Source organism: Rhea pennata, chromosome 7 (genome assembly GCF_028389875.1).
Source record: "Rhea pennata isolate bPtePen1 chromosome 7, bPtePen1.pri, whole genome shotgun sequence".
NCBI lineage: Eukaryota > Metazoa > Chordata > Aves > Rheiformes > Rheidae > Rhea > Rhea pennata.
The window spans coordinates 7,909,862-7,936,762 of record NC_084669.1 but is presented as its reverse complement, the minus strand read 5'-3'; the positions used below and the strand labels follow the sequence as shown (position 1 = coordinate 7,936,762).

The 26,901-nt window shown below is 38.9% G+C and overlaps 1 protein-coding gene across 1 annotated transcript in view; it reads right to left on the bottom strand.

Annotated features, from left to right (window-relative positions):
- The window catches only part of SHTN1 (shootin 1), a 66,006-nt gene extending 40,504 nt beyond the window's left edge, over positions 1-25,502 (bottom strand). The window contains 4 exon segments of the mRNA XM_062580089.1: positions 1,948-2,042; positions 6,167-6,227; positions 14,344-14,396; positions 25,481-25,502. Coding sequence (XP_062436073.1) covers positions 1,948-2,034 — 87 coding nt within the window. The 5' untranslated portion in view covers positions 2,035-2,042; positions 6,167-6,227; positions 14,344-14,396; positions 25,481-25,502.
- Positions 25,503-26,901: the final 1,399 nt, after the last annotated feature.

The window sequence follows — 26,901 nt, the reverse complement described above, 5'->3', positions numbered from 1 at the left end:
CTCCTCTGAGGAGGCTTGAATTCAACATACTGCTTCATCCATGGCCTTTTCTCCATAGTCCTCTCTGGTACTTCTGACTAATGAATACTTTGTGTATACTTAACTCAACCATCAAGCTTACTTAATGCTATGCATTCTTTGCAACAGCTGTTTCAGTTCCTGACCCTTAAGCATGTAATAATATCAGTGAGAGTCCCAACTGAATGACCTGGAGAAGCACTAGTATGCCCAAAAGCTTGTCTGGTTTTGCCAGCCTATCAATTGGTCTTATCTCTTCCTATACCCTTAATCCGCTTATAAACTACAAGTAACAAATATCATAACTACTTTACTTACAGACAAAACTACCTTCTAATCCTTTTGAATTATTCTCAGTTCTCTAGAATTATTACTGTAGAATCAACATACGTGAAATGAAAGCTGTATCACAAACCAATTCTTTATCAGTAAAACCACAAGCCGGGAATCACTCTGGGCAGTTGTGTTGGAAGCTTAACTGCATACCTGGTTGGTGGAGGATACAGAAGAGGTTTTGTAATATATCTCCATCTTGACCTAGGTGGTTACTGGTAGCAACTGAACAAAAGGGATTCTTGCAAACATTTCACTTTCACCATTTCTTTCACTGTTCTGCATCTAGACACCCTATGCTAGCAGCTCTCAGCAAACTCAACACAGTCTCAGAGGTGCTCATGCGCATACACCCACAAGCCAAGCATTCCTTGTGTTCATCTCTAAGAATGAGGCTCTATTTTCCACTGATGACATACAGCACATCAGTTCTGCCTTGAAATAAAACATATACTGTAAAGTTAGATCCTAACTTTTTTTTTTTTTTACCAAAACAAAGCATCTTTGATCCTCCTTTTCTCTGCCCCTTAACTATGAAAGATTTACTCAAGTGAAAAGTTTCTTCAACATCTCATTCCCGAAGAATGAGGCTGAGCAACTGGGAAGGGTGGTGTGGGGAACCTTACATGGTTTAGTCAGTACACACCATAAACAAGTCAGCTTTGGTAAAACAGCCCCAAAGGATAGGTCTAGTCTTTTAACTACCTCTGTATGTGCATTACAGGAAAAGAGCAGAGAAAGAAAAGTTAAATACATTCATTTTCTTACTTATATGCTGATTGTCTATCTTAGGAATTCTAATATAGTGTCATTATGCAAACAATTAAGTAAATACCTCCAGAAAGTACATTGCTAATGCATCTAAATTAAAGTGATTTCTTGCTAGTGTGATTTTTACCATATCTAAAGATGTACTTTGGGCAGGAGGTGGGGAGGGGGAAAAAACGGCAGTCAGTATTGCTAATGAAATTTGGTTCAAAATTGCTGTAATCCATTTTCTGATGAAGTGTTTCAGATGCATTTTTACAACCAAAAATATATAACAGAGAGATAAAAACATTCTTTAATAATAATGCACTTCTGATGAGATGGAGTATAGAAAATTACACACTTGCTAAATTCATCAGACTAGACGCAATCAACAGAGCAGCGGAGGTCATCCTTCCCCTGCCCTCGCTTTGCTTTCATAAACAATCACCTGAAATGTAATGCAGTGGTTGACTTTTTCCATATGATTTAGACACGGAAATGCTCATTATTGTTTTATATCTCACACAGGATAGTTCTAAAACTTGCTTTCCACTTAACCTAAATGCACATAAAAAATAGAAATCAAGAAGTGGGTCTATGACTTACTGTTCCAAATAAATAAATAAATAAATAAACAAACTAAGTATTCAGGTATTTCCTTCATGAAAAGCAGGAATTGCACTTTAAATCTTGCATATGGCTTACTGTTTTTGCCACCGCAAAATAATTTCACAGATCTGCAAAAGCATGCAAAAACAATGCAAGGGACATGCATGTCTTAAATTTGCAATCTCGAGCTGAAAGAAAAGAAATCAGATGAAACAGAATAATGACAATATTCCTCACCTTAGAAGCCAAAGCCTCAGCGCTTTCACGGCATGTCTTCTCAATTTCAAGATGGTTCTGAATACAGTTTACTTCTTCAATAACCATGTGAGAAACTAGTGGAGAGTTTAAAAATTAGTCAGCATTTTCCTGCACTTGAGACATACATCTCATGATCAGAAACACTACATCTTTTCCCCCTAAATTTTTAATGTAAGCATTCTCTGAGTAAGCATTCCAAACTCAGAGTACATATTTGTATAATGTTAATGGATGGGAACTGTTTTGAGCATTGAATATTTGCATCGTTTTAAGCAACTCTCTCTTAAGCCATGCCTGCAGAATTAGAGAAGGTGAACTGATGAGAAGAATCTGGCATAAACTTAAGAAAGCAGAAGGTCAGCAGGAACTTCCCCCCACCATCACCATTTACTATCTTTATTTCAGCAACACTTGAGAAGTAGGAGTGGCATCATTAGGACTGTCCCTCAAGATTGCCAGGAGTCATTATAATCCTCTTGGAAATTTGGTGTGTATGCAGTTTTCAGAAGACTGGAACCTTAGCATTTTTGAACAGCAAGTTTGACTCAGGTGTGTTATCAAGGAATTATTTTCACCTTCCATTTTTCAAGTTTAAATGGTAGTTTAAACAGTACCACACTTGCTGAATGTACTGCACCAGAAAAGCTACAGGATGGACACGTAGCATAGGCCTGGGGCAAGTTTACCAGGAAATGGAGAAAGAGTTAAAAGACCAAAGCCTCCACATTTGCAATGTCTGGTACAGCACATGCTCCAAAGAGGACAAATCACTACATTGTACTGTCCCTTCTTCTTCTGCCCCATCAGTTTTGCAGCTAGCTGAAACCAGCTGGGATAAAGCTTGATGGATTCAGTGTTGATAGATTTCAGCACTGCTGGTACTTCCTGACTTTTGACAGCTTCAACTGAACAACCTACTATTTTATGGCTTTAGTTCTTTATTTCTTATTTGAGGTCTTTTTGTACTTCTGTGTATACTAACGTAAACACCATGGTCTCACACTATGCCTTTACAGTCCTACACACAGATTCAGATACTAGCATGCATTTGCACGCACACACACACACTCAAACATCATCCTCTGCAAGACCAGGGCCAAGAGCTAGCAATCTCAGATACACATCTGTGCTACTACATTTGACATGACAGTTGGAAAAGCTAGAGATGCATCCATTCTTCGTGCCTACAGGATCCCTATTACTATAGGGAATACTTCACTATGTCTAAGACAGATGAATCCTTAGAGTGACCAAAAATTTATGGAACAAATCGTATTTTGTTATATAGGAGGTAAGGGAAGTTAGAGAAGTTTTAAAAGCACAGATAACATTTTAGCTTTTAATTCCCCTCAACTTTCAACACTAGTTAAGCAGCTACGTACAGACTGCTAAAAGTCTTATTTTAAGTGACAAGTTCCATGTCACACAGGAGATCTGAGGTCAAACAGGAAACTGAACAACATTTCTCACTTCTGAGGCTAGCACCTTGATCACTGATGCAAATTCCTCCTTGTCTTCTGGCACCCTTATCTATCCCAAGCTTCTCCAAAGCACTGTCCCTTCCAAAGCCCAAAAAGGGAAAAAAAAAAAAAAAAAAAAAAAAAAAAAAAAGTATGGCAGGTGATTGTGAAATCTTGGTCCACATAACATCTGCACAAGAAGTCCTCTGGACAACCAGAGAGGAGTAGTTGCTCTATTGCCACTTTTTCTGGCTTTGGGAAAGTTCTCTGCTCCAAGCATGTTGTACCAGCTACTAAATTTAATTGGAGAGAGGAAAAGCTTCAGGTAAAACCTGTTCATATAGAAAATCTCTTCTGTTTTTGCTCTATCTAGCATCAAAAATTTGGAGCAATGAAAGGCATTCATCAGGATAAGAAAGCAGCGGAGATACAGGGCTGCTCCCATTTTACAGACAGGAATCTAATGTCCTCAACCAAAGCTAGCTAAAGTTAGGAAAAGGGTTGGGCTCACAAGGCACAACTAGGAATTACTCTTGGTTCATTTAAACTTAATTAACCTGCAATTATGATTAACTCAAGGGAAAAAAAATCTTTCCAAATTAAATACAAAAATATATTATTTCCTAAGTCTATCCAAAGTTCTTATTATGTCAATATTAAAATTCATAAAGCAGCACTAAGTGGCCAGAAACATCTCTAACCTTGACAGTTTTTTTTTTTTTTAAGGGGTAATAATAATCTGCAGCAAATGCAGGCCAACCAAAAACCACTTAACTAATTAGCAGTTGCAGTCACCGAGAAAACATGAATCAACACTGTTATTACAAGTGGCACATTTGAGTGGCATCTAATTATGACTTGATGAGCACGATACTTGCATTATCAACATTACTACTGCATCCCATCAGGGACTAAAAGCCGCTGATGGCATTGACTGCGAGAAACTCCCACTCAATGGTACTGCAGCACCCAACAATCTCCTTGGCAGGGGCACCCTCGCTAAATGACATGTTAAGCATAATTACTGGTAGACATTGTAAATAAACAGGATTGGAAGTGAAAATTGTACCAAGCGCATAAGACACAGTCTGACACATTGGAAGTGGCAGCCTTAATTGAGAGTTTCTTTGACTGCTCAAGATCATTTCAACTGCATTTCTCAGAGGACAGTGATTATAACTGTGGAGACAGACGGCATAATGGTATCAGCACTGCTGACAGAGCAGTGAATTAAATTGTATCTGCTGTTGTGTGAAAGCCTTGATGAGAGGTACAGATCCTTAGTGGTCTTATCATTATAACACAATGGTCATGTTGTCATCAACCTTGCTGGCTCCAATTGAAAAGAAATGATTGTGTTGAAGCTTTCCCCCCCACCACCACCTTCTATCTCTTGTGCTCAATAGAACCAATTTTCAGAGAGCTATGAAATCACGCAATAGGGCCTAAAATGCAGCTGCTTGGCATACAAACGGGGCCCCATTAAACTGGAATCACACACAATATGTGTTTATGCCAGGAGAACAAATAGAAGCTGAGTACAGGCCAAGTTTATTCACAGACACAAAGCCGATGTAGCTCTTCATCAATATAATTGCCTTTTATATTGTCGTTTAAATAATGGGCTCTATTATTGCTTTAAAATCCTAATATTCTTGGCATTTTATCACTATGTTTACAAGGTATGTCCTTTAAAAATGTGAAAGGAAGATAAAAGAAACCTATAAAATTTTACAACATCAAATATTACTTCAAATTTTAAGTCTTAACTACTTGACATTTTCTGCCACACTCTAGTATTCCTTGTATGATAACAAAAACAAAACAGGCTGCAATTTTTTCTACAGGAATTAGACTTCTTAGAGAACATTCTTGCCTCATAGAATAGTTATCCAAGATCAGTTAAGACAGTAAAAGATCCCTGTTGATTTTTAATTACTTGTTATAATTATATCACCCAAACAATTACAAAATAAAAGTGAGAAAATTCCTCTATTATCACAATCACATAGAAGTATAGACCATGTGATTTCTTTATTCTGCATTAACTTCATCCACATTTCTAATGCTTCGGTGTGCAGTTCACCACACTGGCACAAACCAGACATAACAGACCACGATCCTATTGTAATTGTCTCTTCTAAGGAGCTATTCCACTAGGATACTTCCACTCCCATTAGATGTGCTTTGTTGCTTCCAGACACCACACAGTTTCAATAGAACCATTACCATAAAAGTGCAAAACTGAATATTGACATTCTCACAGCCTACACAAAATAGAACTTGCAGTAAAAATTATCAAGAGACTTCAGTTCATACTAAAAACCTTTAACGCTGTTTCTATGCTTACAGCAATTTTACTCCTTCATGGGAAAAAAAAAAAAGTTATTAATAGCAGCAGCAATTTCAGCAATAGGGTCAAATCCTACTCAGTTCAAGTAGATATTAATCCAAAAGTAACTTGCAGTATTCTGGTGAAATATAGTGGTACAAATGCTGCTCTATTTCACCACTTGCACCGAAAGGATGGTTACCTGTTTCAGGGTTTATGAATGTTGTGACAGCAGTTCAGTCTGATAAGAACCAAAGTCTTATAAGGTTAACTCCTTAGTACAGGGCTTTGAAAGAGAAACAGCAACTGAACCTAAACCCCAACATTCTTAACCCTGCTCCATACTACTTGGAGCTATGTTCATAGCTCTTTATGCCAAAACATTCCCACTGACATATTAACTTACTTTTCTGAAACTCCTCCAGTTTTTTGACAGCCTCATCTCGTTCTTGTTTGATTTTGTCACACTGTAGAAGAGAAAATTGAAAAGAAGCACTGATCCCAGTTATTTAATTAGACATCAGTCACAACATGCAAAATCAACAAAGACCAACTGCAGGAACAATAACATACAGAAGACTATTAAAGAATCATTTCTTTTTGCTTTCAGTCCTGTAAGATTGATGGAAAATATGCATAAAAAAATTCATTACATAGCGTATTTCCTAACAACACTGACAAGTTGTAGTTGATTTTAGACTCCAATTCAGAGCTACTCTGAAAATATTTTGGAAGACCCACATTACCCAAAACGGATATAAGAAAAATCATACATGTTCCGTAACAGTAGAAGTAATACTTGCATTTCATGAATATACTTTAAGCCTAATTTCTCTAATAGATATAGATTAGGAACTGAAGCCTATGTTTCTATACCTAATATGTAAAAAAGAAAAAAAAAAAGCCAACAAGCAGGGACATCTCATTCAGTTTCATAATACTGCGAGTAAAACTTTTACCTTGAAAAGGCAAGGATACTCATTTTCACACTTTGAGGATTTCTCACTACCTATTTGATTAATATTGTTAACACTAATACTATATAGAGCTACAATCATTTTGTTCTTATAATGGAAAGGATTTTTTAAGGAGAAAGAATAAAACATACTACACTGCTTTTGGAAAACCCCTTCTATAAGCAAAGGAAGGGATTTGAAGAAATGAGTAAACTTCACAGGACACTGTCAGTGATTCAACACAATGTGAAAAACACATGACCCCAGGGGAAGTATGACTGGCACACAATCTATTTTAGGCACGGTGTACGTTCTTCCTCACATGCAGCTGAACATGTTCATAGTAACTTATTATCTTACATTAACTTATTAATTCTGGAAGTTATATATAAGACTAAGTTCCTTAAAATGGCATTATTCCAGCAACTACAAGGATTCCAACCACTGAAACAACTGAAAGGAAAAATAGAAAACTACAACGATTTTGATCTATTTTCAGTTTTTCCACATGAGGACCCACTTTCAGTTAGCTGTGAAAGGAGCCTGCTATTAAATAGTAAAGGAGGGAGTCTGATCCAAACTCAGTCAAATACAAGGAAAGCCCATCTACCAGCCCCAAAGGACTTTTGATAGGTCCCAAAGAATGGTCTGCTCTTGGACAAATAGAAGATGTCATCAGTGTTGCCTCAGCAGTAGCCTCCAAGCAGGCTTTTGAAGTAATTGCTGATGGCTATCTGTGAGAGCAGGAGGAGCTGCACTCAACAAGCAATCTCCACTCTCTTGGCTTTGGGGTGATGAGATGAGGAACAGCTGCCAAATTGGGAGGACAGGTCAGTCACCTGCTGCTGCTGCAAAGATTTGTGAAACAGGGAAGAACTGTGAAAGGAGCAAGCTAGGCTGATGAAGTGGTGACAGACAAGAGCTTACTGTTTCACCTGCCGCTGTGGGGAGTTAACAGCGAAGCTGTTTAGAAAGCATTTGCTTAGGAAGGGTGGGGAGGGGAAATCTATGCGTGAATCTTGCTGTTTGGTGCTGGCCCTCTCAGTTTCCTCAATAGAAATTTCTCTCTTACCTCTCTGGTAGAAGCACAGTCTGAGACCAGAAGGCAGTAAAAGACACAGGAAGAAAGTATTTCTGACTGTTCCTGCACAGCACAGCTGTGTTACAAAGGGGCTCAGTGTGAGCTGCTGCCTCTTCATATTTTACAACAGAAATGCTGTACCACGCTGGCATACTTCACCCACGGACTTTTCTATACTCTGCAAGGATTCAGTCCATGGCATACTGGAAGTAAGCAAGTGCTTTGAAGGCTCAGTTCAAAAACTAGAAAGATCAGCATTTTAAAGACCTAATCTGTTGCCCGTAGAATTCAACAAGACACTTCCTACTGAAAAAACCCTCACATAGAGGATGTGGTACACTCCCTATCCAGTGGCAGATTAAATTCGTTCAAAATTCTCCAGCAACACACTGTAACGCATAACAACTTTCCATGTGCAGCTAAGATAAAGTTAAATGACCCAGTCCACTTCACCTTGACTGCCATTTGCAACAGAGCTCCATTTGGACCACAGCAAACTGACTATTCTCCAACTAGTTACACATATTTCTTTGCACAGTCACGAGTCTGTAGGTTTGGGTCTCCACAGAACAATTCCTGCTTCCTGTTGCAGCTTTCTGAATATTTTTCTTTTGCTGCTACTGTGTTTTAGAATAAAAGAGTAGGAAGAAGAGGAGAGTAAGAGATTGTTGCCCTTGCTGAAATGATCAATGAAAAGCATTTTGCCTTTTGTCTTGCAATCAGACCTGTTCAAGCAGACCCCTGTTCCAGAGTCCTACAAAAAAAAGTTTAGTTTGTTTTCAGGTTAGCAAAACAAACAAAAACAAAAAAACAAAAAACACACAAAAATTTGAGATTGTCAACTATTTATATTGATTAAAACTGGAAAGTTGTGCAAACAAAATATTCATATAAAATGATTAATAATAAGAAACATTGCCTCCACTTAAAATAAATTCATATTTTTAAAAGAGGAAATAATTAAAAATATAAAATTTAGAAATGTTAGCTGCTCTCAAAAATAGAAGCCTTCACACAGAAGCCTTCAAAATTTTGCAATTGCCTCCCTTTCTAAAAAAAAAAAAAAAAAAAAAAAAAGGCAGTTTGAGGCATATACAGTATAATGGTTAACTGACAAGAGTTAACAGAGGTTAACTTGTCCTGAATACTGAAAAACAAACACCATAATATTACTGTAAAATCTACTATTGACTTTTCACATTCAAGTGCATATGACTGTTGAGAAGAAACAGTTTTAAAGTCCTTTAAGTCTCTCATTGTCACTGCTAACTGACAGTTCCATGTTCAATAGTATCCTCAAATGAACAAATTTAGGTAACTCTTGGACTGTCTGTTATTTCTTCTGTTTTTGCTTAATCTTTTGTTGGGAGTTGAGGATCGTCTGCAGAGAAATATATGTGTTTATACACTTATATGTATTATGCTGTTAAAGTAATATTTATAGAGCCATTATCCCAACAAAAACAAAACTATCAGACAGTCCTGAACTGACTGTAAGAGTCAATATGAATTTCTTGGCAATATAAAATCACTGCATTTGTATTTTCAAGAAGTAAATCACAGTTCAATCTCCTAAATTCATTTTGTGACAATAATTTCTAATGAACTATTTTTAAAGGCTAAAGAGCTTTGCCAGACACAGCTCTTAATTTCAGATTTTTGCATTCTATATATACAAGATACCAGGCAATGTTTTAGCAGCAAAAGTCGAACGTTCTAGCAACTCACAAGATGACTACCATGAAATCTAAGACTTTCAGATATCTAGATGTCCTTTTCTTTGAAATTCAATTAGTGAAAATTGGCATTCAGACACTCTGGCACCTGTTTTTCCCTCGGAGAAATGATCATTTCTAACCGACTATTAGGCTGACTTCTTATAACAGGAAAGTCACATAAATGTCAAATACTGGTGTTCAAACCTAATATTGCATGTGTTGTGAGGTGAACAGCACCGCATGAACTTTTTCGAGCTAGCACAATGCCAGCCAGCCTGATACTACAATGTGATGTTGGGAAGTTGATGCACACAACTACCTAGAGTTCTGTGGATACACAGATCTATGCATGTCCTCTCCCACCAGTCTGATAATTCTTTACCGCTAATTTCAGGGAGCCCTAGATTTCTTGCCTATTCTTTTGTAATAGGCTTATTTTCCCCCATCCCAATTATTGTACACTCCCTCCCATAAGCTCCTGTTGACTTAAGTAAAGGGCCTTCAAAGGGCATAAACAAGCAGCAGATTGTTCAGTATAGAATATTAAGATGCAGGAAGTTCACACAGTGGACATACAGTGATCTAAGCCATTTTAAACAACACAAGATACATTCTTTTCAATTTATACAAATTATAAAATTTATGCTGAATTTATGCTTGTTCTGAAACTGAATATGGTACAGTGCTCAAAAGCATCCTATGACATTTGCTATTCTCTACTTACAGTGAGAATAAACAGGTCATCAAGAGAGAACCCCTTTTCTGTTCCCATTTGGTGACAAAAGCATATGAACAGAATGGATTATATGTTAACCAAGCAAACACCATGAATGCTGTATCAAAGATACAGTATTACATCTATGTTTTGGAAAGCTGTCTTGCTTTTTTTTTCCCCTACTGGCAGGGTGACAAAACACTGTCAAAACCAGTGTTCAGAGTCATTTCTGTCTGATTAGCAAGTAGTCAAATATTATTCATGATCTGACACTGAATACATCAGAACTGCATATTAAGTTACCTACATTTGTGTTCAATTGAACATGAGATATCTAATTTTGGGACTGGTATGCATGTTTAGTAGGCTACTTCAATTAAAAGGATGACCTAAAAGAAATAATCTGCCACTGTCATTTTTGTTCCAGTTTTTAAAAGTATTTAAAAAGGCTAATAAAAAAAATGCTGCATTAATTTTGTCAGATACTCCACCAGAGGTCTCCAAACTGACAGCTTAGTGAGGGAATGAGGAAGAGACATTGCTGATCAAAGACTTTATTTTTTGCTCTTGCATTTCTGAAGTTATTAGCATTTTTAAGCAGTATTGTTTTGAACAATGTAACCTGCATAAAAGTCAACTTAACTGATCTTAAAAAAATAGGAGATAAAAGCTACAGATCTAAAAAAATTAAATTAGGTCTAACTGCAAGTTAGCTATCTATTGTATACTTAGTTTCATATTTCTAATATAAACTAGAACCATTTTTTAAACAAAAAAAAACAAAAAAAACCACACTGTTTGGCAAAGCCAAATCTCCCAGTACTATATAAGTGTACTGGTGATTTAGAATAAAATTCCACTAAACTTATCAAAAGCATATACATATAAACCTCTGTTTAACCCTGGTGTGGTACCTTCCACACATGGCCTGCAAATCATTTAAAAAGAATTAGTTATTATTAGTCTCTTATCTTTTTCCTATCAATGCAATTACGTTATTGTAATTAATATGGAGGAAACAATTGGTTTACACTCATATTGACAGACAGTGGCGGAAATAGGAACACAAGTCAACTTGCAACTTCAGGATCTACAGGTAAAGGTATCCTGTGCCAAACTTCCTCTAAAATCTACCCTGGTTTCATCCTGCAAAGCATTAACTAAGGTATAAAGGTACACAGATGCTAACAAGCTTTCAGAATTAAAAAGCCCTACAGTACTACACAGAAAGAGCTCTTCAATATTAGCACTGTAAGCAAGTGTAACTAGGAACTGTGTATCAGTAGGTTATTTTTGTAGAAGAAATGCACGTAGGGCCTCATTCTTGAGTCCAAGTACTTAAACAATTAAGCAGAAATGTTTACATAAGCACACCGGTTTGCAGGATGGAGTTCTTACATCTGCAGCAGGCCAAATTAGTTAGGTACATACCCAGCACTGGAAAAGTCTCCATTGTTATTCAATTATCCTAAAAAACACCATATTGACCTTCAGACGAAACATGCAGAAAAGTGACTATAGATATGCTGTTATAGAAAACAAGTCTTGTGAAAGAGAGGAGCAAAAAAAAGAAAAAAGCAAGAATTTAAGAAAGAAGCTCAGAATATCTCATTTCATCTTGATTTTTGGAAACAAAATGTCTCATTCCAATTGTTTTTGAAGAGTATTATGTTCTAAATAAAATTCAGTTCAAGAAAACCCTCTTCAATTCCCCCCAACATAAACAAAGCTTTGCTGAAGAAGCAGCAAAGCTCACAAGACTTGAATTCAGGGCAAAGAGGGGGAACTCATTTTCTATGCAAGGGCAGGCGAATTGCTGACCTGTGATGGAAACTAACAATCATAAAGGCTCAAGGAGAAATTGGACAAATTCAAGGAAGAGAAATTACTGAAAGTAAAACATAGAAAAACAATATATAATTCAGGAAGTCCCTGGGCTACAAACAGGTTGGAGACCAGATGTGAACTCCAGGGATGTAATATATATGGTCTTATCTCTGCTGCTGGTGGCAGGATACTGGGCTAGATGGATCCTTGATTTAACCCAGTTTGAACCTCCTTTTTTCTGAGCACTAGGAAATGAATTACCACAGTCTTCCTACTGTAAAAGTAGGACAGATTTCCTAGGATATCTGCGGTTCTGGTGCAGGACAGCAGAACAAGAGCATAGGACAGGAATGCAGAAACAAGCGCTGTAGAAAAGACAAGGTCAGTTGGTAGGAGGGAGTGAAGCAGAATATGCTCAGCTCAGCTGAAATATGCATAAGTCTGCTGAAATTTAATATGAAAAGCTTCAAGCTTGCTTTAATAATGAGAAAGTAGTCAAGGACATGGTCTTTCCATTTGAATCTTGAATTGCAACATTTAAAACACCTAGACTAAAGGTGGCCTTTCACAAATGACTTCACTAAAAGCAAAACTAAATCCACATTCCTTGGCAGCTAATAGGGATTGGGAAATTAACATGTACCCTGCATCTTTAGCCCACCGATACTGGAGAACGGGGAATTTTCTTTGTTTACAATACAGAGTAGCACTGCTCCCACTGCCCTCCTCAGTGTCTAGAACTGATAAGAGGTTTCTACTGCCCACAGTTTCTTTTGGCAGGTATCTGCTAAAAACATTTTGCACATTGACGGGGATTTACACAACGCAATGCTGCTACAAAATCTCTCTCAACACAGAGCTCTGTTCTTTTTGGCTTCATCTCAGAGGGCAGGTATTTTCAATGAACGAGAGACCATGGGGGGTTCGCCGGGGCAAAAAAGAGTTGCATTACTGAACATGCTTAATTTCACTACTACAAAGACTGCTTATCATAATTATACTAGACAATTTAGAAAATGATTAGTATTTCTTACCCTAGTACCTCTGGACATCCAGAAACACAGCCTACAGTAATGTATGAATTTACGTCCATGTATTCAAAACCTCTTTTCAAGTTGCACAGAATCTTTTCGCATTTTCACAAAAGGATGTGATAGGCTGAGAATGCGCTTTATGCTACAAGACATCTTTCCAAGCGCACACTTCTTTTCTTCTGAGCAATGTTTCAGATAAACACCGATGGGCTTTAGCCTCTCAATCACTTTCAACTAGCTTATTTCATAAGTCTAAATGAATGGGGATTTTTGTATTTGAATTAGGCTGTTATTTAAGGAGCTTCAGCTTTTGATTTTTTTTTTCCTTTTTTTAATCTCACCAGTCCTTCTACCATAGCCAAATACTTTGCCTTACATCCAAATTTCTCAGTAGTTACTCTCACTGATCAGCTGTGAGATTGTCCTTGCATTAAAATGTCTGCAAGTCATTTACCTTTGCTTAACAGCAAGAAGCTCTATAATTTTATCATTTCTTGAAAAGGGTCCACTACCTGAGGCACAGATTCCCATGCATCTTTACTCCCCAATACAGCTTTGCTCAACTACAATGCATATGTATTAACACAGCATCAAACCTGCAACTGGAATCATATTTAGGGCTTCTGTTTCATATGTTTAAGTTCACAAAGTAAACAAATATCCCTTCATAATTAAGAGATAGCACTATATTCAAGCAATCTAGCTGCAGTGGGACACTCTCATCATAAGCTTTATACTTACTTCAGAAGACCAGGTAGGTGCCCTGAAAAGTTTGTGGGGAGAGGGAGCAGGTGAGGGCAAGGGCAACTTCAAATACCTTTAGAAATCATATTCCTACATACAGAATTTTCAGAGGGGTAGGGTGGCTTGCTTTTTTTTAAAAAAACAATAATAAGTTTAATTAGGCAAAACAAGTTACAATAAAACAAGGTTTAGACCCAAGCGAAGCAAGTCTTCTTAAGAAGACCTAAACATTTGAGTATGCTGACATTGCAACCATCTGCAAACTGGCTACAGCTACTATCACATAAAAACACAAGCATATTTACACTAACTTTTTAGAGTAGGATAGGTGGAATAGCTGCTGCGAGTTACACTTCTTGCTCCTTAAGTATCATTTGCAGCTATATGTATTACAAACAATGTTCTCATATATGAACTTTGAGCTTTTAAAAACAAACTCCTGTAACCAATATGGTATTCGGATATTTAGTACTTTAGGTATTAAAAGAAATAATAATTAAATACAAACCTCCTCTTTCGTCTTCTTATTTTCTGCTCTAAGCTCTTCATATTCACCAATAGCTATTAAAAAAAAAATCCAAAAAAGTGTTAATATTGCATATACTCATTACCCAAATTAGTTCTCATTTCATCCATTTTATAGTTCTTCTGGCTATGTAGACAGACTTAAATAACATGGGTCATAAACTTCATTAATAGCTTATGGATGAACTGGATATCCTTTTAGAATTGAAGTAATTGAAAAGTGTCTGAAAAAGATGGTGGCTCCCAAAACAATCAATTTTTCATCAATAGAGAGTTAAACAATCTTATTGATTGAGCTGAAAAATTACAAGGTGAATTTACTGGCTTACAGTCACCATTTTAAACCCACACTGACTCAGGTTACAGATCAATGCCAGAAAGTACAGCGAATACAATAGTGTTACACATTCGTATCTCCAGAGTAGCTGAGCATCTTAAATGACTTTAACGCTTTCCTCAAACAACAGTTGCACAAGAGTTTTTCTTTATACTCCATGGAGATATGAAAAGACTGTATGATTTGCCCAAGATCGCACATGAATTCAGCTGTGGATCAGGGGATCACACTGAGGATTCTGGAGGTTCATTATTTCGTATTTGTGAATGAGTAAGTAAAAACAGTCAACTTGTTACCAGGTAAGCTTCCACTTCACTGTGCATTTTCATGTGCCCTTTATAAATCTTTTTTATCTTTTTTTTTTTTTTTTTAAACACTCTCTTAGGAACATGCCTTCATTGCCATGCCTCCTCCAGTTCTATTTTTCTTTCTATGTGCTCCATATGGACCGTTTAGCCTTCAAGGCCATATAAATTTTAATTATTATTCTAAAGAAACTGAACATATTTCCAAGTACTAGAGAAACAAGTAGATTGCCAGAAAGGAACATTGTGCAGTCCTTAAGATGCATACTGCAAGAATAAAACTAGATGTCTGTAGACAGTAGTCTACATCTTATTCCAGCCCCTGTTTATCACTCCATTTTTTATTGTTCGCATACAAAAAGCTACATTAGAATATAGTTGTTATTTTAAGTAGATATATTTAAAATTGGACAAAGGGTTTGAGTATATTCTTTTGCTAAAACCAGGTAAAACTGGGATTACCATCTTAAAGATTTAGACATAGCTGAGTTACCATAATATGTTCTATTTTGAATTTACCATAAGTGAAGATCACAGAGATATTATCATAGCTTTCAGCTGACAGGATCTCTTCTGTTGAGGTTTCATCTTAACCTAACATGTCTTACCCTGTATCTGCAAGCATGAACATGTACAGTCAGGTAAATTAGCCACCTGAAAACCTATTACTTCTTGCTAGGTATACTGGAGCATTAAATATCAGAGTAGTTTCAAACAGCTCTTACAAATAAAGTTACACTTTCCACTACTGTGATATCCCACAACAAACATCCCTCTTTTCCTCTCCCATAGAGTCTCAAAAATTACAGAAGTAACACTAATTCAACTCACCCCTGAAAGCTGGATCCACATCACTGTTCTGCCTACCTTAAGCATGCAAGATGTATGATTCCATCATCAGCACAGAAATACCTCAGAGATTAAACCATACACACACAAAATCCTTCCTCAAATTATTATAATTCTTCTTTTCCAAAGCTGGCCCATGTTAGTGCCTCAGTTCTGCATCTCTAAGAGGTTAATTGACTTGCTTATGATTATATAGGATGTCTGGGATACAGAGTGCAGTTTTAGTTCCTAGACTAGAACCTCTAAACATAGGGGAGCACTGGGGAATTGGTAACATCCTACTGACTATACTAGCATTCCTCAGTTTCTCTTTCTAGGTCAAGCCTAGAAATCACCAGCTGTTATCAGCAGCTAAGAGACTGCAATCAGAATGTTAGTAGATGCTAAGCAAGCAAATAGACCTCAAATTTCTGCAATAAACTCCTACTTCTGTTCTAAGTCGTGGAAGCCACAAAGTTTCAGTGCTTTTGGGGTGGGGGGGAGTAAAATAAAGTTACGGAAGAAAAAACAACAAGCCATATGTAAAGTCATAGAAAGCCCTGACAATTTAAACAGAAGAAAAAAAAAGGAAAAAAAAAAAGAAAAAAAAACACTCTTTCTAAGCTTTAGAGGCTTTCTAAGCAGTGGAATGACCAGTGGAATGACCAGTGATTGCATCAGTGAAACCAAAGTCCGCCAAGCACCTCTCTTCACCTTGTTGTCAGTTCACTTTACCCACCTATGAAACCCCTACTCATCTTGCAGACCCCTCCCATATTTGCGAACTACAGCCTGTGTAACAGGCAGTATGTGCCACAGCTTGAGAGTTACAGGTATGTTGACCAGGTATCTGGAAAATCAAAAAAGACAAGTAACAGGTGAGACTGCTCTGTTGTCTTTTCCATACTGGAGACAATAATTTGTGGAGTCCTCTTTTCCTCATACAACATTTTTCACAAAATTTAGAGGAACTTAGTATCTTCATTACCCCTTACCCACTATCAAATATGGCTGCAATAGAGGGAAGAAGAAGGTTGGGGGGGGGGGGGGGAAACAGGTCAATGAAGAGGAATGAAACCAGGTTAATGTACTTGCTCCAAGAAGGGTACACAAAGTGAAACAACAAATTCCCTGCACAAGAACATAAGATATGCCCCTTGCCCACTGCTCTACTTCTAAGCTATTTCTGTGTTCCCTTTAGGAAAACAAAGGAAGATTTCTAGAAGTCAGCCTCAAGATGCAAGAAAGAAGTGAGAGTTATATCAACAGAAACAGCTTCTTCAGACTTGAAAACTGCTAGCATTTGTTTGGTTTTTTTTAAAGCAAACTTAAACTTGCTATTCAATGCTGTATAAATGACTAAGAATGTAAATGTGGAATTTCATTTGTCCCACCCTTGACAGCTCTCTCCACCTGCTCCACCAACCAACACCTCCAAAGTCATAAGCCCTTAAGGCACGGACACAAGAACAAGTTACCACAAAAAAAGCCAGAATATGAACTTACACAACACTCCAGCAGTCCACAGTAGTTGCTCCCCTTTATGTTAATGGCAATTAAACTGTATGTTCAAGGTAGCCCTCTCCTCTTCTATTTCATAGGATAGCCCATGGCAAAGGTGTCATGGAATGAAAACACAGAATCATCAGCTCCTTCATGCTGAAACCTCACTGCCGCTTTCCTCAGCATCTTTTCAGTGTGCCCATCCTCTTACCATCATTAAGAAGCTATTACATTTTCCCTGAACACAGGCAGTACATATCAGAGATCTGATGTTTTATTTTAAGATCTTTCTTCATGGATAGCAACGTCTAGATGATGCATACATATAGATCCTATCAACTGGATTTTAGGGTATGGATTTTTTAAACCTATTCCAACTGTGAAACTGTTCTCTTTGTCAGGTCTGTTAACAAAAAAAGAGACTAACATTTTCTGCTGACTTAGAAGTTATGAAAGGTGACTGGAATTTTTTTTTTTCTTTTTTGAGTACTAGGATTTTTCTATTACGGAGTTTTTATACAAAGTTCTTCAAGTGTTATATACTATGAAGTTGTAAGACTACTTCAAAAAAAAAAAATCAAGAGTCCATAATCTTCAGTAAAATACTAAATTGTGTAAAAGTGAAGATTATTTCTTTACTCTAAAACTGTCTTAGGACAATTAATACCAGCAGCAACTGGAAGCAATTTAAATAGTCCAAGTCTCATACAGATTATTAAATCTTAAAATTCTCTTTGGTAGATTAGAAGGCATCATTAATTCTTTTCCATGAATAGACAAGCCATCAATCCTGTTTTACTAAGACCTGCTTAAACTTTGTCTGAGGGCTAGACTATTTTTTTTCTGTTTTAACTATGAATGCTCTCACAATATACATGAGTATGGCACCTGAGCATCTCAAAACTTCTTAGTCTCATCTTCACTCATTTAGACTATGCTGTAATAAATTCTCCTAGAATAAAGATTAGGGTTCCTCTTCCTAATAAATTAATATTAGTGATTAGCAAAACAAACAAGTGAAGATGTTTTACTAAAGGTGCTACTATAATTCTAGAATAGCCATACATTGTTTGCTCAAAGAACCAGTTTAACATCTATTGATGGTTAAATGCCCATTTTGCAACCAATAGCCTTCAGAGTATGTGAATCATGAGGAGTTATAATATGTAATGTGTATCAGATATTGCTTGGGTATTCCCACTGTCTGACACTGAGGTTTATGGAAATCATTAGAATAATTCTTGACATGCAGTGATATTAAAGAAAGTAATTTAGCAGGATACAAACAACATTTTTCATTTTAAGCTATCTCCATGCAGACTGACAACAATATTGCAATTCCAATTCAAGACTTGAGAAAAAAGTTGGAAATGGAAAAGAGAGCAGAAAATACTGAGCTGAGAGCCCTTAACCCACCCAAAGCACATTCCTAGAGTACCTTATTCTTATTTCAAAATAGCCAAGCATCAAAACAACCAGCAGAAGCAAGCACAGCATGTTCCTTCATAACACGACCTTGCTCACTCAAGAACTATTCACTTATTCCACAGCTCAGTTGACCAGAATGGACTGTTCCATAAACACGTACTGATGAGCTTCATCTGTATTAAATTCAGCAGATAACTTTGTATACAGCAGATCCTTTAATTATATATTAGTCCTTTGATTTTTTCTTAAGAACCTGTCTCTCCTGAAATTGCTAACAGTTAGCTGTTTTATATATTAGATAGTTGTTATGGTAAAAAGCACTCATTAGTAAAACAAAGTCATAAGGATGCAAATACATAATGACTACAATTCAGAACGAACAGAAGAAGACACCTTCATTTATACAGAGTGAGCTGGAGAGACTCTACGCTTTTTATAAAAATGTTTCTTGAAACCCTTTGCTAAAGCCGCATGTAAAAAAATAATAATAATAACGCTACGTTCACACATTTTAGTATTTATATCGTGAACCAGAGTGGCCTTCAAGTAGGTTGAAAGCCTTTCCGTGCCAGATCAACTAAGGATTCCACATCAGCATTTCAACCCTCCTTATTCAATCAAAAAGTTAGTACATCTGTCAAGGAAAGCAAATGTCATTCTTCCTTTCTTTCTTTCATTGTAGAGAGGCAAGTCTTTGTTGGTACAGGCACAAGACAAAGCTTAAGTACAAAAAACAAAAACAACAAAAAAACCCAAAAAGCTCTTGCTAATTATTATTAGCTTTTCATCCCCAGATGAAATAAGCTATCTTAACGATGTCATTTTTTGCTGGTGGAAGTATTATCTGCCCTTTTGCCAGGTATATCATTAGATAGAGACTTATACCCTACAGCAAGACTACACTAGAAGTTCTAAAGGGATTGCTACTGCTGCATTCCTGATCACAGTATACCTGGAAAATGAAGAATCTGGCTGAGTCTGTTGCACAAAGCATGTCTCAAACAGCAACAATTTTCCTATAAGAAAAGATTGGACAAGACCTATGAATTGCTGTTAAGAGTACAAACGAAAGATTAAACAGGGTCAATTTTTCTCTTGCTCCCAATTTTAGGCTCAGAAATCCTTTCCACTCACCCCATGCAGTCTCTATTTCAGTAGCATGAGGTATGACATTGGTAGCACTAGTCACATACAAAATTCAAACTGGTGTTTGGACAGTATTTATGTATCTCCTAGACCTCCACAAAAGAGAAATGAAGCTGAGGAACTTCTCCATTATTGGTTTGTGTAAAGGTGAATGTGTGTATATGTGTGGCCATACCCTGGAAGAAGCAGACAGTTCTGGCTGCATGAACACTAATACTGCAAGGAAAAAAAAAAAAAAAAAAAAAAAAAAAAAAAAAAAAAAGAGTTACCTTAGACTTCAGGGTAAGTGATCATGTTTAAGACAGTGAACAGAAAATACAGGCTTAAATCCTGCTTTGCTTTACAGTGATAGAAGTTGAAAGAAATATTAGCACAGAGATACAGAAGTCCTCAATCCAAATACCATCAGAACAGGAGAATCTGATCTCTTCTCTGTGGATCTGAGGATCCACAGAATTAAGTTGCCTTTTTCAAATCCCTTCATACCCTCCTTTTGAAAAGGGATCAAAGTGAGAAGTAATTCCAGGTGACTACAGGCAATAAAGAACATCAAAATGGATACTGCTGGGTTTCATAACAAAAGACGTATGTGACATGCTCAAGTGTCTTGATTTGGAATCCTATCAATACAATACTGTATGACACCATCACTACATAACAGTGATGGTCTTTCCTCCTTCCCCTTTCACCTGCAGAAATTAAATCACTACCACTGGCTCCCACATGCTGAATAGTGACATTAGATAATATGTCAGAACAAGCTATACTACACAGAGCACTATTCAGGCCACCCATTAATATTAGATGCCTAAGTACTTATATGCATATTCAAGCAGTCTTGTGTAGAGGAGTCTGAATATGAGATAGAACCTACTTAACACACACTTACTTATAACTAATACAGAAATACTATGGGGAAGTAAATGTTCCAGACTTAAAACATGAAATCTACAGTTATGATTTTTTGTGCTTATTTACTGAATTGGAAACAAATACATGAATAAGAGATCAATTTTAATCAGATCTGTAAAAGGGCACAAAAAGGATTTTTCCTGTACAATTCAAAACTTGCATCCTGCCATCTCCTAGCTTACTGGAAACTGTAAAACAAAATTAAACATACCGCTACCTGATAAAGTCTAACTGTTAAGCTTATACCAAAATATTTGCCTTTAGAAGTTTGAGAAACAGATATGATTGAACATATGAAAGTAAGGTGGGAGAACAGTTTTAAATTCTAATAAATGAAGAATTCATTCAAGCGGGATGGGTTCTGCTGGGGAACGATGACTACTGCCAAGACCCACACACAGGTGCATGGAGAAAAACTACAGAACAGATGACTACAGAGGGAACATAACCCCCTGAACCTATCCTGAACAAAGATACTGCTCTGGCCATAAAAATTACCTCTCTGCCCCAGAGAAGAAAACCTTTGTCAAGTCACATCAAGAACTTGTCAATATGTTTAAAAGGTACTACTCTGAGATACTTCTGCCAGACTTGTAGTCTGTTCTTCTGAAGATGCACAGTATTCCCACATTCAAAGTTTTTGGCATGTTTTATAAACAGACTGAACAGATCAAAAAAAAAAATCACACAGAGGCACAACGTTTGGGACTAGGGACTGGAAATCATCATACTTCACCATGTAACACCAACAAAAGTAGTAAGATAAGATCATTAAAACCACTGAAGAAAATCTAGGCAATATAAACAGGATTAGTATATCTGTAAGTAACAATAGTTAACTACTGTAATTCAGGAAAGCAATCAGAAATTTGACAATGGTAGTTGAAATGTAGGTTTATCTAGTTTATAACTCCAGATATTGTGGTTGTTGACTACTGTTCACAACCGTACAAAGATGTGGTGATGGCTGAAGGCAATTCTTTATCTTAAATGACAAAGTACCTGCACTACCAATAAAACCACAGATAAACAAAGCCAGTCTTCCAAGCAGGTATTAGTCTCTGCTTTGATGCAATGGTTATTCTGGTTTTCTATGGTTCCTCAGGTTCTACAACAAACCATTTACAATGCAAAGTTTTGCACATGTGATTTTGTTTCAAATTTAAGTCATAGCTGTAGGAATTACAAGGATCAGTTGAATGGAAATGGTGACTTGCTGGAAATACCACTTAAAGTACATTTAGATAATACTAAAATTTAGAGTAGTTTATCTCAGCAATTTATTTCAGAAAGTTATTTACAGGACTAAGCCCAAATGATACTTTAAATCCTAAACATCATCCATACAGATATCACATTTCCTCATGATACTCAACTTAAACTTGGTAACAGAGTAAGCCAGAGAATGATCAGTATCAGGTATCTAAGTGTAATACACAGGACTTGGAAAATTCAGCATGAGTGAAAGATAAGTGTATCATGCACATAGACAGTTTCGGTGTCCTTGTCGCCATTCAGAGCTATGTCAAACAGCCAAGTAAATTTGTCCAGACACCAGTCAGTGTCACAGTTGTCAATGAGAATTGTGTGAGTAGCAGTGAAATACCTGCCTCAGATTCAATCTACTGACCTCGTTCAGGAAAAGTACAAGCAGCAGTTGAAACATTACAACAATTAACCATGTACACTTCTGCCTTCCGCTTTATCTTTCACATCCTCTCCAGGCCAGTTCAGTTAATGGCTGTTATGTGTCAGGTAAGCTTCTCAAGACTAGAAAAATACATCCTGAAAGAGGAACCAAACAAGGTCTACTGAAAATTCTCTGAAACTCCTTCAAATCAATGGGAGATTTTTCAAAATTTAACTACAGTCATTAAATATTACAGTAACCTGAAATTTTACATCACCTTGAATACAATAATAACTAAGACTCCTGAACAGTATGAATGCCTGTTACCCCTTACATTCAGAGTGAGCAGATCCTTCCATCAACTACATTTTCTTTCTAGGTAATACTATTACCTACACTGGAAACAGTAAAGAAGAAAAAAAGATTACAAGCAAGGGTTTTTTCCTCTTCTTACATGCTTCTTGTTCTTTATTGAGCATCCTAAAACTATTTGAAGAAAGTTGTTAATATCTAAAAGAGCTTCCTTTTATCTTATAATCAATATCAATGGAGGCTGAACTGTACATTCAAGCTTAAAATACATAAAAAGGAAGCAAATTTACTTACCCGCAGTAACAATATTTAGATCATTATTGTTAGGATAATTTTAAGTACCTCATTACCTTTTCACCACTAAGACTTTTTATTTTCAGCAGTTCATGGATTTGGGACTTGTTAGTTAACATAATTTAACTATGGTGTCCTACCATAATACTGCATTATTTCAGATACAAAAAAAAGAATACAGAGGAGTAAGTATTTTCAAAAGTTTTCCCACTCAATTTTTTCCTCAAGTCATACAATCACGAAAACATTTTGTAGTCTTATAGCATCATATTAAAACTTCTACATTTGGGGGAAAAACATAATAAGAACGCCTTATAGGACACAATCTGGCTGTTACAGTTTCTATTTCAACAGCTTAAGTGGATCTAGGACAGCTAGTACTTGAGTTACAGTATCTTTTCCTTGAACTAATTCCTAGAGTGTCATAAACTTCATTAGATATTAAAGGATACTATGACTACTGGACAGAAGACTTTTGGATATCAAAACTGAAACTCTAGTTTTACTGAAGTCAATGAAAAAGTCCTAACCAATTTCAAGAAGACTAGGATGCCTGTGAAAAATAATCCAAATTTTCTATTTTAGCAACGAATTGTGGGCACTTTAGCATTAGTCATTTTGGCACAAGCCACTCTTCTTCTGGAGCTAACAGTATCAGTGTAAAGTAGCAAGGTCTATCAGCAAAATCAGATTTTTAGTGTCATTTTTTTTGGTCCTGCATTATCGAAGCACGTAACTATGCGATCATCATAAATTTTAGAATAACTATAATCATTAAAAATCAGAATCTAGCAGGGGCAGCAGATAACCATAAAATGACATTGCCGAGTGTGCCAGGAATAAGGAATACAGAAGTGCCAAGACAGGCAATCATAAGTATTCAGCTAAAATTTGGTTAAGGAAAGCTCCTGCTACACAGCGAAGATGACTGAGTGAATTTATAGTTTGAAATTAATGCAGATCGATACCCTTTTTCTGTAATTAATTCCAACTCCCCACTGAAAGTTCACATCCTTTCAAAACAGAGCCCTTCCCAGGTTCCACAGGGTATAGGCACAATGCTATAGGAGCTGTAGCATCAGCCACACTGCTAGTATTTTGTGCATACAGTGTATGAAGCTATGAAATAGGAGGTACTCTGACACGCATCTACAGATACACGTCTACAACTCAAATAGCTGGTAATGCCGATTCTTTCAATGTTGTCTGTTAAATGGTTAGGCAAGGAATGAATATAGAAACTTTGTTAGACCAACTTAGACCAGGCTTGGGAACAGCCTGACCAGTAGAGTTAGAGAAACAGGGTACCTTTTGAGCATGTAAGCCCCTTCTCATGTCTCTTCTTGCAGAATATGAAATATTACATTGTTTTAAATTTTGTAGCTGAACTGTGCACTCAACAAGCTAAATATCTATGAAGTTGAAGCACTGGACTTTTCTACAAAAGCACCAGGTACAGACTCAGAAGAGGAACCAGATCAGCCCAAAACAAATGCTTTCTTTCATTTGACTGCCATTACAAAGACTTTACAGAAGCTTATGGCATATCAAGCCTAGCCCTGACCTCTCACTGGGAAGTCAGCACACTGATAAGGTGGCAAATGGAGGAAATTTATTGGAAAGGTCTAACATCACACCCAACAATGCACAATAGGAAAACTGAAAAGCAGTTCAGAAACAAAAAGGACCTTCATATAAAATTTAGCATTCACAAGAAGACCACCAGACAACTGGACTTTTACCTCTTGGAGTTGGCCAGTGTTTCTGCTTAAGCATGTATGCCTAAAGGATGCACAGGGGACAGGTGTCCAAGTTCACCAATATCCGTTCCTGTTCACTGACAGCAGGATTAATACCCCAGGTTAGTTATATACCTTTTCTCAGTACAAAGCCTCGACTAGGTTATCAGCATTCACAGCTTACGTGCTACAATACATCACCATCCCATCGACCCAAATTCACGCTCGCCCACATCGATGCCAGCACCGACCCAGCTGCAGCAGGAAACACACAGAGCAGGTGTGGGCAGGCGAAGGAGCACTGACAAGGGGAGGAGCCAAAACGTTTCAGCTCCTTTTTTAAGGCTTCCTATCCCTGCCCGGACAGGGAAGGGACAAACGCAACCGCGGGGCCCGGCCCGGCGACGCCCGGGCCTGGGGAGCCGCGGGCGCGGCGCCCGCCCTGCCAGCGAGCGCTGCCCGCGGCCCTGCCGAGCGCCGCGGCGGAGGCCGCGCCCGCCGGGCCTGGCCGCGCCGCCGTCCCGGCCGCGGAGCCCTCGCCCCTCAGCGGACCGCGCCGCCGCCGCCGCCGTCACCGCCTCGCTTCGCCTCGCCTCGCCTCTCCCGCGGTGCCGCCGGCGGAGCCGCGCCGGTGCCGGAGGCGGGCGCCGCTCCCTCCGCGGCCGGAAGCGAAGGCGCTGCCTTACCCTGGTCCTTCAGGCTGGTGAGGAGCTCCAGCTGCTTCTCCTCGTCGGAGCTGTTCATCCCGCCCCGGCTGCTGCCGTGCCGCCGCCACCGCCGGGGACCGGCTGCCCCGCTCCGCCCCACCTAGCGCGGCTTCACCTGGGAGCGGGAGGGCGGGCGGCGGCGGCGCTGCCCGCTCTGCACATGCCCAGACTCCCGCGGCGGCCCCAGTGAGCATGTGCGGGGGTGCGGGGCGCGGCGGCGCCGCCGGCACGCGGGGCAGCGGGCACGGCCGCCCGACAGCCACCGCCGCCTGACGGGCGCACGCTGACTGACTGACAGGCGCTCTCTAACTGATAAACACCGCCGGACAGGCACCCACCACCTGACAGGCACCCCCTAACTGATACACACTGCCTGACAGGCACAGTCTGCCTGACAGGCACTCTAACTGACAGACATGGACTTGACAGGCACCTTCCACCTGACAGGCACACACTGCCTGACAGGCACTCCCTAACTGATGCACACACGCCTGGCAGGTGCACACCAACTAACAGGCACCCTCTGTCTTACAGGCACACGCTCACTGACGGGCACTCCCTAAGTGATACACACTGACTGACAGGCACACACTGCCTGACAAACTGTAACTGACACCCTTCAACTGACACTCACTGACTGACAGGCACCCCCCCTGACTGACACACCGACTGACAGACACCCTCTGACTGAGAAGCACACAACTGACAGGCACACACTGACACCCTATGACCAGACAGGCACCCTCCGGCTGATGCACACTGCCAGACACACAATGCAGCACAGTGGCTGGCAGGCGCACTGATGGCGGGTGCCCCACAGCCAGCACCGCGCGCCGGGCCTGCGCCTGCGCCCAGCAAGGCACAGGCGCCGTGGGGCAGCTCCCCCGGCGCCTGGGTCCGGCGGCAGCCACGGGCAGCGGTCACGCAGCCTCCGCCTCGGCAGCTGCCTCGGGGGAGCCGGAGTCAGAGGCAAGGCCTTTGGGGAGCACTTGGGGAAGAGCAGGGCAGGGCGTCAGGTGCCCGGCCAGGCCTTGGAGTGCTGGTCTGGATGGCAGCTATCGCGCTCAGCCCATGCAGCAGGATGCACCAGGGGGAACTGGGAAGGAAGCGTCTCCGCCACCAGCTCACAACACAGCTGCCCGGGGCTGTGCTTTTAGTAAGCCTTTCACACGATTTGTGTGCGGCAGTCCTCCACTTTGGATCAACACACTGCCCTAACAGTGTCGCACCCGCGGTTCACTGTGGCAGACCGAACAGTGAACAGGTCAGCATGAACAGCAGCACTGCAGACGTGGCAACGGCAGGTGGAAATACCCAGGAAGAAAGAAAGAAGAGACCTCACATAATAACAAACTACAAAGAGCTGCTCATTCCTCTTGGCTCCTGTCTTCCCTTCTTGA